This window comes from Triplophysa rosa, unplaced genomic scaffold (genome assembly GCF_024868665.1).
Source record: "Triplophysa rosa unplaced genomic scaffold, Trosa_1v2 scaffold234_ERROPOS151698, whole genome shotgun sequence".
Lineage (NCBI taxonomy): Eukaryota > Metazoa > Chordata > Actinopteri > Cypriniformes > Nemacheilidae > Triplophysa > Triplophysa rosa.
The window spans coordinates 91,099-105,242 of record NW_026634251.1 but is presented as its reverse complement, the minus strand read 5'-3'; the positions used below and the strand labels follow the sequence as shown (position 1 = coordinate 105,242).

Genomic DNA, 14,144 nt, shown 5'->3' with positions numbered 1-14,144 from the left:
TTTGTTTTGCTAATGAACAGTGGCGAACACTGCAGTTAGTTTCGTTTTAAACGTCTCAAATCATTCGTCCTTTGGCTGAAAAATCTGTCACAGCATACTAGTTATGCTCTCACATTGTGTGTGTAACGTTATAACTTGTCAACGACAAGCGCTAAAATCCACGTAATTCCGCTGAGATCTGCAGGTGCGCATTCCGTGGATTTTAGGCAAGCATACACGCACAACGTGAGCGCTGTTTGCTGTGACGGATTTTTTAGTCTCCGGACAAATGATTTTCAGACATTTAAACTAACCGCAGAGGTGTTCAGGAAACATAATTTAGCTAAACCATTGTGTCACGTTCCCATATCAAGTCTAGGTGTCAGGGAAAACCGAGGTGGAAGAACCCAGATGCAGGAAGCAGCAGTGAAGGGGTAAACAGATTTTATTTAAACACAAAACAGAAACAAAAAAAACCTCGATGGGGGGAAACAAAACTATAACAGAAGACTATAAAAGATAAACAAAAACTTCCCACAATGGGGCAGAACGAGAACTAACAATAATCAAAAACTCAAACTAACTAACACGGGCAAGACAAGGCAGGAACTCGAGGAAACACGCACACAACGAACATCAGCACATACATACACAATCCAAGAGCACAAGACAATGAAACATGAGGGCAATTTAAAGGGAAGACAAATTAAGGATAATTGACGAAGGCAGGTGGGAAACATTAGACACGGCAAGGAAGCAATACATGAAATGAGAGGGGCGGGGCCAATGACAAGACACGAGAAAACACATGAGATGTCATAACAAACAACTCATGGCTTTCTCACATAGAACCTAAGGGCTCCGTCCCGATTCTGCCACATGACTAGAAATACAGAACCAAGAATGCAGGGATCGTTGGGTCACATAACAGAATAAAAATGGTGTTGTGTGTGTGTGTCAGCAATAAGGCAATGTAATAAACCTCATAAGAGGAAATTACAAGAGAAACATCACACTTCAAAACTAAAATGCAAGAAAGGTATTCATTTATTGTCTTAGATGCAGGAGGGTTGTTAATGACTTCGAGAGGGGGCTAAGGCCAAAACAACAAACATAACACTTCTAACTAAACCCAGAATCTAGCTAACCTTCCAAAAGAATAGAAAACAAATGTACATCGGGACGTAACAATTGCCATGGCAGTACTAGGCATGTGTTGTGTTTACACGCCGGACGGAAGGTGGGTGGGGTGCACTGTAACTCATTAGCATTTAAAGAGACATGCACCAAAACAGGTTGCTGCGGGCAAAAAGGGTTTTGTTTACACAGCCATTGAGTGTTTTTAAGCAAAATATGTTCCAGATATTTCATGAAGACCCTAATAAATCCTATCAACTTGTTGAAAGTGCTCATTTAATGAGTCCTTTAAGCAATGTAAGGGGGAGACGTGGGAAGAAGAGTCCACTGGAAAGAGAAATTGGTTAGTATGCTTCTCGATACTGGAGCACAGGTTAGCATCATCGATCAGAACTGGAGAAAAAAGTACCTACCAACACATGATGTCCGCCCTTTATCTGAAATAGTGGGACCCAGTGCTGGTCTTGAGGTGATTGCTATCAATAGGGAAGCAATTCCATAAAGTGTGTGGGTTGAAGCCACAGTAAGCTTACCTGAACATGACGGGACTTGCTACTCCATCCATGTCCCCTTTCTTGTCTGTCAGCTACAGTTGGAGAGGCCTCTGTTGGGGTTTAATGTGATCCCAGAGTTAGTCACAGGAGATAGCGAAGGCATCCTGAAAACCTTATGAGTAGTACTGGAGAGACCAAAGATGACCTGGTTGATGACCTGGCTCGGGTGAGGGTTGGACCGCAAGGTGTCACCATTCGGCCCGGTCAGGTCGCCAATGTAAAGTGTAGGGTACCTCCTAATTTTAACACTTCTGACCCTACAGTCCTGTTTGAGTCAAGTGAGGAGACCGCGCCCCTAGCACATCTTGACCTTGGAGAGGGACTGATTGAGATTCACAAAAAGGGACAGTAATATATAAGAGTCCCAGTTGAGAAACACACCAAGCATGATGTGACCTTTCCAAAAATAACTATACTTGGGGAAATAGCAGCCATTGCAAAGATTATTCAGACAGATCAAGTTGAGCTGAACAACCAAACAGAAACTACTTCATTCCAACCAACACAGCCAGAGGACAGCGGCACACTGTGGCATCCTCCCATAGATCTAAGTCACCTGAAATCAAATGATCAAGCAGTTGTGAGACAACTACTTTATGAAGAGTCAGCTGTGTTAATAGTGAAATCTTGTTTACCCTACGCTGCCCCAGTAGTGTGGGTCTGTAAAAAAGATGGCACGCTAAGACTATGTATTGACTACCTACAGCTTAACAGGAAGACTGTTCGTGATCGCAATCCTCTGCCAAGGATCCAGGATCTCATGAACACATTGGGTGGTTATCACTGGCTCTCCATACTCGACCAGGGAAAGGCTTATCACCAGGGGTTCATGACAGCATTTGTGACCCCTTGGGGCCTATTTGAATGGGTACGGGTACACTTTGGTCTATCAAATGCCCCGTCTGCTTTTCAGCTGGGGATGGAAGAGAAGTTAGATTCATTCGTGATGAGTGTTGTGCCCTACCTAGACGATGTGCTTTGCTTTGCCAAAACCTTTGAAGAACATGTAGAGAAACTGTGTTCAGAGTCCTTCCGCAACATGGAGTCAAGCTACGTCCAGCTAAGTGTGAGCTGTTCAAGCAATGTCCGATACCTAGGTTGTCTTGTGTCTGCAGGCAAATATGCCAGAAACTCCATCACAAGATGGGAGAAGGGAGGAAAAGAAAAGGGGTCCACAGCTGCCATCTCGAAGCCCAATCATTTGGAAAGACAAACACCAGCAGAGCTTGGACACACTCATTGACATGCTTTCATGCGACATTGGTGGTTGTTGAGGAGATTCTCCTCTTCGATGTAAAGCGCTTCGAGTACCCAGAAAAGCCCTATATAAATGTAATGAATTATTATTATTATTACCAACCCACCCTTGCTTGCGTACCCAGACTTTGACGCTCCATTTGTACTACACACTGATGCTTCGGAGAAAGGGTTAGGGGCAGTACTTTACCAGAGGCAAGAAGGGAGGTTACGGGTCATAGCATATGGCTTGAGGACATTGTCGCCTGCTGAGAAAAACTACAGACTCCATTCTGGTAAGCTGGAATTCCTCGCACTAAAGTTTTCTACGCCCCGTTTTTCACAACATTTACTTACGTAATGAGTTCAATCAAGTTAAATGCAGTGGGTTATCACTGGGTGGGAGAACTTGCAGATTACCAATTTTAGATAAAATACCGTCCCGGCAAGAGTCACAACAATGCAGATGTGTTTTGTTAAGTATTGGAAGAAAATTGCAATTGTCCTACCTTGTATGTATTCTCCCATATGTAAACTCTTATAGTTATGGCTGAAGAACACTACAGTATATACAAACCCGATTCCAAAAAAGTTGGGACACTGTACAAATTGTGAATAAAAACAGAATGCAATGATGTGGAAGTTTCAAATTTCAATATTTTATTCAGAATACAACATAGATGACATATCAAATGTTTAAACTGAGAGAATGTATCATTTTAAGGGAAAAATAAGTTGATTTTAAATTTCATGGCATCAACACATCTCAAAAAAGTTGGGACAAGGCCATGTTTACCACTGTGTGGCATCCCCTCTTCTTTTTATAACAGTCTGCAAACGTCTGGGGACTGAGGAGACAAGTTGCTCAAGTTTAGGAATAGGAATGTTGTCCCATTCTTGTCTAATACAGGCTTCTAGTTGCTCGACTGTCTTAGGTCTTCTTTGTCGCATCTTCCTCTTTATGATGCGCCAAATGTTTTCTATGGGTGAAAGATCTGGACTGCAGGCTGGCCATTTCAGTACCCGGATCCTTCTTCTACGCAGCCATGATGTTGTAATTGATGCAGTATGTGGTCTGGCATTGTCATGTTGGAAAATGCAAGGTCTTCCCTGAAAGAGACGACGTCTGGATGGGAGCATATGTTGTTCTAGAACTTGGATATACCTTTCAGCATTGATGGTGCCTTTCCAGATGTGTAAGCTGCCCATGCCACACGCACTCATGCAACCCCATACCATCAGAGATGCAGGCTTCTGAACTGAGCGCTGATAACAACTTGGGTTGTCCTTGTCCTCTTTAGTCCGGATGACATGGCGTCCCAGTTTTCCAAAAAGAACTTCAAATTTTGATTCGTCTGACCACAGAACAGTTTTCCACTTTGCCACAGTCCATTTTAAATGAGCCTTGGCCCAGAGAAAACGCCTGCGCTTCTGGATCATGTTTAGATATGGCTTCTTTTTTGACCTATAGAGTTTTAGCCGGCAACGGCGAATGGCACGGTGGATTGTGTTCACCGACAATGTTTTCTGGAAGTATTCCTGAGCCCATGTTGTGATTTCCATTACAGTAGCATTCCTGTATGTGATGCAGTGCCGTCTAAGGGCCCGAAGATCACGGGCATCCAGTATGGTTTTCCGGCCTTGACCCTTACGCACAGAGATTGTTCCAGATTCTCTGAATCTTTGGATGATATTATGCACTGTAGATGATGATAACTTCAAACTCTTTGCAATTTTTCTCTGAGAAACTCCTTTCTGATATTGCTCCACTATTTTTCGCCGCAGCATTGGGGGAATTGGTGATCCTCTGCCCATCTTGACTTCTGAGAGACACTGCCACTCTGAGAGGCTCTTTTTATACCCAATCATGTTGCCAATTGACCTAATAAGTTGCAAATTGGTCCTCCAGCTGTTCCTTATATGTACATTTAACTTTTCCGGCCTCTTATTGCTACCTGTCCCAACTTTTTTGGAATGTGTAGCTCTCATGAAATCCAAAATGAGCCAATATTTGGCATGACATTTCAAAATGTCTCACTTTCAACATTTGATATGTTATCTATATTCTATTGTGAATAAAATATAAGTTTATGAGATTCGTAAATTATTGCATTCCTTTTTTATTCACAATTTGTACAGTGTCCCAACTTTTTTGGAATCGGGTTTGTATTTGCAAAACAATCAAAATCGCTTGGTGACATTATCAATAGTCTTAAATAAATGATTTATTAGAAAAAGAAAGATTGACTTCTAGAATAGAAGTGTTATGATAGGATTACTAAACAATTGGGAATAAAAATAAAGAATACTCTTGATATAATATTTTATGAACCTCTATAGTAAAGGAGAGAACTACACTAATGTAGATTAGCAAGATGATGTTTAATAGATAGGCAGCTACAGGAAGCTTTTTATCTGGTGTGTAGTATCATTCTAAATAGCCATGACTCGTAATAGCTCAGCATCTTGACTATCTTTTGTCTATCCTGACGAATAAATAGGAAATAGGCAAAGGAGGTATTTCAGTACTCAAACTTTTGCGTTGTGCTGAGTTGCAGAGTCGCAGTATTACACACTACACTTGATCAAGAACTGGGAGGACATGTGTCCAATCCTTGTAATGTTCTATTCATGGTACGTTTTATGTGGTAATATAGCGAATTGTATATTCGACGAGGCAAATGATGTATTGCTATACGATGACATCTAGATTGACATACGAACATGGTCAGGGTTCACCTAAGACGAATGAATCTTAAGGCACGTTTTAGAATTACAGGAAATATAGTTTACTCAACTCAACTCAACTTTATTTATATAGCGCTTTTACAATTTTCATTGTTACAAAGCAGCTGTACATGAGACATATTGACTATAAGCAAAATAATTAAAGTTGTACCTGCAGAAACAAGAAAAGGTTGAAAACACAGAAGACAGACATACCCACATACAAAACACTCCACACACACAATATGCACACGACCAACACACAAGACATAGAGACACACACACACACGGATGCGCACACACACACACACAACACACACACACACGTACGTACACAGACAAGTACGACACACACACACACACACACGCTCAGTGAGAGCACACATTTAGGATAAAGGAGAGAGAAGCACAGGTCAAATATAACAGACTATAAATTCCTATATGCAATATTAATTAAGTAAAACTTTAAATTCTAAAGCAGCCCCGGTCGCAGATTCACAACAACGGTGGCAGGCACTCATCGAGAAAAAAAACCTCAGGAGAACCCAGGCCCAACCAGGGGATTCCAGTTCCCCTCTGGCAAAAGCTGCTGCCTCTGCACAAGCTCCAGAGAACTTGCACAACAAGGCTAAATAAAATAAATAAACTTAATAATAAAATAAATTATAGTTTAAGATTATCATTAATAATCTAATAGCATTTGAATTTTGTGGTGAAGACATGTCAAGAGACCGCGTCCTTCTTTATCCAGCTCTATCATCTCAGCTCTTGTCAGGTCCCCACTTCCCATTCTCCGCTCTACCATCAGGTCAGGCCATGAACTGCATCCTGCTCGCTGTGGTAACCTTGGAACAATGAGACAAGACTGGCTGAGAGTAGAGTACTGTTCTGTACTCTTTGATGCAACAAGTACATCAGTTGTGTTTTTGGTTCCGGTTGATCTAACTAATGCAGCCTAAACCCTCTGAAGATTTATATTATGGAAGAGTAGTGTATGCAAGATTAAAAAGATGCGTCTTTAGTCTAGATTTAAACTGACAGAGTGTGTCTGCCTCCCGGACAGTGCAGGGAAGACTATTCCAAAGTTTAGGCGCTAGATAGGAAAAGGATCTACCACCTGCACTTGATTTTGAAATTCTAGGTATTACCAACTGACAGGACGCCTGAGAGCGTAATGCACGTGAAGGACTGTAATACAAAAGGAGTTCATTCAAGTACTGAGGAGCTAAACCATGTAAGGCTTTATAGGTAATAAGCAAGATTTTAAAGTTAACGCGATGCTTTATAGGTAACCAGTGCAAGGTTGACAGAACCGGGCTAATATGTTCATACTTTTTTGTACGTGTAAGAACTCGAGCTGCCGCGTTTTGGACCATTGGAGTTTTTGTAATAAGCCGCAAGGCAACCACCTAACAGTGCAGTGTATACAGTAATGTTACACGTTAGTTTCACACGTTTTCCTTCTGCCTTCCATACAATTCCTCTTCGTTACTTGTCACTAACGTGAGTTCACTTACTACAACTACAGTTACGTTGTTGCATACGAATCCGGAAGTTTCACTTTTAACTACCACAGACCAGTTTCCTTCAAATAAAATGTGTATCTATGTTAACTCCGATAGCATATTCTCCCTTAACCATCTTCCGTTAGACCGGCTCTACTACACAATTAAATTCAGAAAGTAAATTTTCGAGTTGCGGACCGCTACCACGTAACGTCACTGTTGTATGTCGTGTCAACCGCCAAGCACAATGAAGAAGAAGTCTCGACTTGTCGGGCATGTCGACTCACATTATGAATGCATCATGGAAGTCACCTGCTGCAGGCCTCTGCTACGTTACCATCTGTAGCAGCAATGAACGAGCATCTCGACACATATGCGGCTTGGCTGAACTCGATAATGTTACTATCACCCGTGGCCTGTATTTGCACGGAATTTTTTCGTACAATTGGAGTGAAAAATTCTTTCCTACCGGATTAAGTCACTGTCTATCCTACGAGAGTCACTGACTATTGCATTCAAAAACTCCTCCTCCAACCTGATAAGTAAGCACATCGAGGTAGCGTTAACATTAATTTGTCATTCAATAAAGCCACAATGTCAAGCATTAGTTTAACACGAATTAGTTTTAGTGTATCATAAGCTGTTCAGATATCTTGCTAAAGTGTAATGCATGGTCAGGCTTACTCGTGCTAGTTAACTTTTGCTGATTACAATGTGCAGATATTTAACAACACCAATGATTTTCCCTCCTAAGTAATTCAACACAAAACTCTTGAAGACATGTCCATCATACTGAAATGGTTAATAACAGTTTCTGGTTTAGCCTAAGTGGCGGCCGAATATTTTCTAGGTAAATTAGCGTTACACCGGTGGAGGGATTTTTTTTTTGACCACATTAGGCTAATTAATGGCAGGTTACAGAGGAGCGTTCAGGATTACTCATGTCTTCAAAAGCACCATGCATTTTGTTGAACTTGAGATTTGCTTTGATTTAATTACCTCAAAACTCAGTTGTTATCTGCTAATGTTAGGCTAATGTTATATATTGTGAATGTAGGCTTACATATTTATCAAATTCAAAGTGCTTTTATTGCCACACAACCAGTTGGTGGAATTTTTTTTGTAGGTCAGCTAGCTAGTAACAGACAGGAGACAAACGACCAGTTAACACAAATACAGTACAGGCTACACAACACCAACAACAGCAATGAATCAAAGTCCAAGTTAATAGTGTTAATGACTGGGTGGTGGGGTGGGCTTCCATGAGTGTTTATAATTCTTGCAATTAGGTAAAGATAATATCAAATAATGGTAATTTGACTGTTATTGTTGAGTAACTTTTAAACCCTGTAGCTTAAGTTGTTTTGCTTATAAAATGTCTTTCTCTCACTGTTTCAGAGAAAGCATGTAGGCCACCTCAAAAAATATGAAGAGCTGACATCAAGAAAGAGAAAAAGGGCTCCTGAGACTCTTCCCACCACCTCCACCATTAGGCAGACCACACTGGTGAACACCAGGACTGTGTCTCAGAGGTCCATTGACAAAGCTATCCTGAAGTATGTGGTCCAAGGGCTCCAGCCATTGCATGTTGTTGAACAACAACCATTTCGAGATTTTGTGAAGGAACTGCAGCCGAATGCAAAAATGATATCACGGCTGACCCTGTGCTCCATGATTGATAATGCCTCTATGGGAATGAAGAAGGCGGTGACTGAGGCCATGAGGGGAGTCGACCATATCGCCACCACTACTGACTGCTGGTCTGCAAGAAGACGGAGCTTTATTGGCGTTACTGGCCATTGGATTGACCCCAACAGTCTCAAAAGATGCTCAGCAGCCCTAGCCTGTAAACAACTGAGAGGTTCGCACACATTTGATGTGTTGGCAAGCGCCCTGAATGACATCCACTCCGAGTTTGAAATTCGGGGGAAGATTGTGCGAACAACAACCGACAACGGCTCCAACTTCATAAAAGCATTACAAGTTTTTGGTGAAGATGAGAACAACAATGCAGTGGGAAGTGATGGTGAACCTGGTAATGCATCTCAACCAGGAGAGGATAAAGAGGATCAAGAGGGGTATGAAGAAGTGGAGTTTGTTGATGTGTCAGCGCTCCTGAATGAAGATGACGGTTTAGAGTTCCAGCTCCCACAGCACCAGCGCTGTGCTTGTCACCTACTCAACCTAATAGCTACAGTTGATGCTATGAAGGCAACATCCAATGAGGCGTACAAGAAAGTGTACCGTTCAACATTTGGCAAGTGTAATGCACTTTGGAACAAATGTGGAAGATCCACCCTTGCAGCAGAAACTGTTGAAGATGCTTGCTCCTTCCAGCTGCTGCGTCCAAATGCTACAAGGTGGAACTCCTTGTTCCTGGCAGTGGAAAGACTGCTGAGAATAATGAAAGAAAAGGGAGAGGGGGCCATCAGAGGCATCTGCACCAACTTAAAGGTTCCAATGTAAGTAAGAATTGTTTTTTATAAAAAATATTATATTTTGTTTTATTTCATCATAATTGAACATGAAGTCTTACGGTTTATTTTTCCAATCATTTTTTGGACAATAATAAGTTTCACATTGTATCCCAACTTCCACTTATCATTGATCCATTTGACTTAATTACTCATCCAGCAATTATTTTGTTGAATCTAATGAAATGGTTTTAGTGTTATTATAAACAATGGTGTTGTGTCTTTGTTTTCATCACAGGTTCAATCCAGCTGAACTTGCCTTCCTCACAGAGTATGCCGCTGCCATGAGTCCAGTTGCGCAGGCAACCAACGTCTTGCAAGCAGAAGCAAATGCCATGATGGGATGGCTGCTTCCAACCATCAACCTGCTGACCGTCAAACTTGACAGAGTCAAGTTGCCACTAAAGTACTGCAAGCCTCTGGTGGATGCTTTACAGGTAACTTTTATTCTTGTATTTATTTTATATTGTCTTAACTCTTTAAAGGGGAACTTGGCAACTCTAGCCATTTCTTCGCTGGTTTTCACTTTTGTCGTCGTATGTTTTCTGAACGAGCTCCCCCTACAAGCTCTGGGACGTATATTTCACAAAACTGTCGTAAAAAAACTCACTTGCGGCACCCTGCTCCCCCTTTCTACCGCTGCTGATGTGCATTTGTTGCCGGGCAACTTTTTTGGGTGAAGCAATGTCTACCGAGGTGGGTAATACATTCATCGTCGCTTGTTCTTATAGCCGGGTGTGGCTAACCGGTATTAAGGGGGGCGTGTGCGTTTATGTGGAATTGCCGTAAAGCAGTTTGTGTTTCTTGCTCGTTCTCGCTTCTCATGATACTTCCTATTTCCAACTTGACGGGACGGTAGTCCCAAAGTTGCAAGGTTGGCTTTCCGCCTGGGGACGCTAGGGGGAGCGGGGAAAGTCACCATTTTCACCGGAACAGGCCATTTAACCATCTAAATGATTTCTAAACGGGTTTATTAAGTTAAAATAGTTGCCAAGTTCCCCTTTAATTATTAATTTCAATTATATTCAAATGTCCTTTTCAAAATGTGTTACTTTGGCACTTTGTGTCAGTGATGGTGGTGAAATGTGCTATACAAATAAACTTGCCTTGCAGGTGGGAATCAAGAACCGTTTTGGCCACATGTCAGGAGACCCTGAGTTGATCGCAGCTGCAATTCTACTTCCAAAATTCCGTACAGCGTGGACAAAGGATGAATCCACAATCAAAACAGGTAAGACATCATGGGGATAGTGAAAAAATAAGTGTATATTTTGAATCTCTCCACACAACAAATTTATCCGTGGTTACTAATAAATAAATCTTGAATTATGGATGCATGGAGAGTACATAAAATTAAAATAACAAACCTTAAATTAAAACTTAAATCTGGGGTCATAACATGTTAGAGAGTTGCATTAGATCTATAATTTATATTTTCATTGTCACTATTTCAGGAATTGACTACATGAGACAGCACATCGAAGAACCCTCCCTTCAGCTAGCAGATGCCAACCGGTCCAGTTCGTCTGATGACGATGACTTCTTCTCTGCCCTGCAGTCGTCTCAAGCGCAAGATGGTGCCAAACAACTGGATGGATACTTGGCCTGTTCAGCAGATCACATGGACTTGCTGAAATCCTTCCCAGCGGTGTGCAAGCTTTCCGTGAAGCTGAACACTCCTCTACCTGCCTCAGCGGCCTGTGAAAGGCTCTTCAGCATCGCAGGACTTGTCTTCAGTCCAAGAAGAGCGAGACTGAATTCTCGCAACTTTGAAAACCAACTTCTTCTGAAGATGAACAGACACCTTTTCAGTTTCAGTTAATAACTTCATGCCAGTTGAAAGACGGGCAGTTTGTCCATATAACACACAGGGAAGTTGAGAGAGAGAGCTAGTCACCATTGATGATGGCAGAAGTTTATTTTTTAATGTTGAAAAAGTTCAAGCTTCTTTCTCCTATGCCTGGATATTATGCTTTCACTGTAAGGAAGCCACAATAAATTTCATAATCAAAATTCTAACCGTTCACTTTTTTTAAAAATACCTGTACTTTTACTTTTAATACTTAAGTACATTTTATATCAGACAATTATTTTGATACTTAAGTACACTAAATGTCAGGTACTTTAAGACTTTTACTCAAGTAATATTTTAAAGGGTGACTTTAACTTCTACCAAAGTCATTTTCTGGTAAGATACTTGTACTTTTACTCAAGTATCGCTTTCAAGTACTTTATACAACACTGCGTTGCATTCCGTCTCGCAGAGGGCGGCAAAGCGGTTCCTGGTCGGGATCTCGAAGACCGGTGGCGGCGGTTGGGTCATCGCTCCAGTCCTGGCTCGCGCCTTTCGCCGTGGGTGTGCCGGTGCAGGAGTGAAGTTCATTTGGGCTGACCGTGTTCTCGAAGCCTGGGCTCTGTGCAGAGAAACACGCGGAGTAGAAGTGGAAGGAGTATTAAAATCGCGTTGAAAACTTACCGCGGATTTGCGAGCGTCAGCTCTGGATGTTTCCAGCGCCGTTTTACGTTCTCGCAGCCGTGTCTGCTTCTCTAGTAGATCCTGGATATGCTTCTCCACAGCCTCCAGTTCCGACTGAAGTGCGATTGTTTCCTCATCTGCACTTAGAGGTACAAACACATCTGAAACATTAGCCATTAGTGATGTAATAATGAGAACAGTGTGTTAAGCAGTGAGCAGGCAGGATCATCTGCACTTCCATAACTGTCTGGTTCGGCTCAGTTGCAAAAACTGACCTCCGAAGACTACAATGGATAGTCCGGACTGCTGAGCGAATCACTGGCACAACCCTCCCCAATCTACAAGAACTTTACTCATCCAGAGTGATTAAAAGAACTCGCAAAATCACTCTGGAACCCTCACACGCCGCACACTTTCTTTTTGAACTGCTGCCATCTGGTCGGCGCTACAGAGCACTGAGCACCAAAACAGTGAGACATAGGAAAAGTTTCTAAGGCCATCTACCTACCTCATGAACAGTTAAATGTTCTACTGTGCAATAAAAACATGTGCAATACACAACTATATACTCATATTTATTATACATATGTTGTTGATATAATATTCAGCTATCCACATTCCCCTGCATAACTTGTATATAACAGTATAATTTGTATATAGCACATCTGTACATCCAATATACTGCCTATTGTCCTTTTGTCTAATATTGTCCTTTCTGTCAAATGTCTATTGTCTCTCAAATAATTATTGTTTACGTTTGTTACCTGTGCCTACTTTTTTAATCTGTATGTGCACTGGAAGCTTCTGTCACTAAGACAAATTCCTTGTGTGTCCAAGCACACTTGGCAATAAAGCTCTTTCTGATTCTGATTACAGTTAAAACAATGAACATGGGCAGTTTAAACCCCTGGTTCATCCGTGCTGTAAATGCGTGATTTAAAAATTGATTTAAAAAACAATATCAATAGTAGAGGTATCACTATTGAAAAAAAAATATTGCGATAGTTACATGTATCGATATTTTTGCACAGCCCTAATACATATGGATAGATTTATGAGAAAATGTTGCAGAATTATAACCAAACAATCATAATTGTCGATTACTCTAGCTAATATTGTAATTTCAGTTATGGTTTCGATTAATGGCATTTGCAGATGTTTTCATGTCATTGTTTTGTATACATTTTCACACATTGGGATTAATTGTAACACTGTGTAAGCTTTTTTTTGAAGCCTAGTTAACAGTTGCTGAGAGTACCTGACATGTTTCAATATGGTGCTTTGTTTTAGGCAACAAGACAGTGATTAAGATAATATAAGGTTGGATTTGGTGACTTACACAGCCAAGTGAGAAATCCCCCCAAAAAATTAGATGATGAAATTTACTTCCATGCTGCCAAAACACACTTCGTCCAAAATCTCCATGAAAACACATCAAAACTTTTCAAAAATTCACAGATGATTGTCATCTGGCAATGAGAGAAAAAGCCTGAAAGCACAACTCTGTCGACCCTGTGTAACTATGAAAAACATTTGTGTTACAATTAACCCTGCGTTACTTTGTACCCAGTGTTGGGTGTAACTAGTTACTAAGTAATTAGTTACTGTAATTTAATTACTTTCCCCTTGAAAAAGTAAAGTAAGGGATTACTCTTATTTTTTCTGTAATTTAATTACAGTTACTTCTGATGTAATTAAACTAAATACTTTGTGTAATACGTGTGTGTGCAGAAGAGGAATTGACATAAAAATTAAAAGTCTAACTTTAAAATCCGTGCTTTAATGTATAATTCTCACATTTGTAATTAATAATAATACTTCATGTAGTTTTATATTATTTATTTGAATGAATTAAAAGAACCGTTTCATGTCTATCCTTGAGTCACTTAACTCATCAAGGTTGATGTAGGATATAGAAAGTAATTAGTAATAAGTAATTAAATACTTTTTGAAGAGAGTAACTTGTACAGTAATCTAATTACATTATCGAATGTGTAATTAGTAAAACTAGTAATTAATTACTTTTTCAGAGTAACTTACCCAACACTGTTTGTAC

General features: G+C 40.7%; 1 protein-coding gene across 1 annotated transcript; it reads left to right on the top strand.

The window, feature by feature from the left end:
• The first annotated feature begins 1,785 nt into the window (after positions 1–1,785).
• On the top strand, positions 1,786–11,690 carry LOC130550111 (uncharacterized). The gene is made up of 7 exons (XM_057327485.1): positions 1,786–2,018; positions 2,418–2,538; positions 2,584–2,736; positions 8,537–9,600; positions 9,851–10,049; positions 10,726–10,843; positions 11,067–11,690. Exons 1-7 carry the CDS (start codon positions 1,786–1,788, stop codon positions 11,432–11,434), a joined length of 2,256 nt encoding a protein of 751 aa, XP_057183468.1. The 3' UTR covers positions 11,435–11,690.
• Positions 11,691–14,144: the final 2,454 nt, after the last annotated feature.

Bases quoted from the DNA above. Each gene is read 5' to 3' on its own strand.
- LOC130550111 (XM_057327485.1), top strand. From the start codon at position 1,786: ATGAGTAGTACTGGAGAGACCAAAGATGACCTGGTTGATGACCTGGCT. The intron at 9,601-9,850 runs GTAAGTAAGAAT...TTTTCATCACAG, and splicing joins ACCAACTTAAAGGTTCCAAT to GTTCAATCCAGCTGAACTTG. The intron at 10,050-10,725 runs GTAACTTTTATT...CTTGCCTTGCAG, and splicing joins CTCTGGTGGATGCTTTACAG to GTGGGAATCAAGAACCGTTT.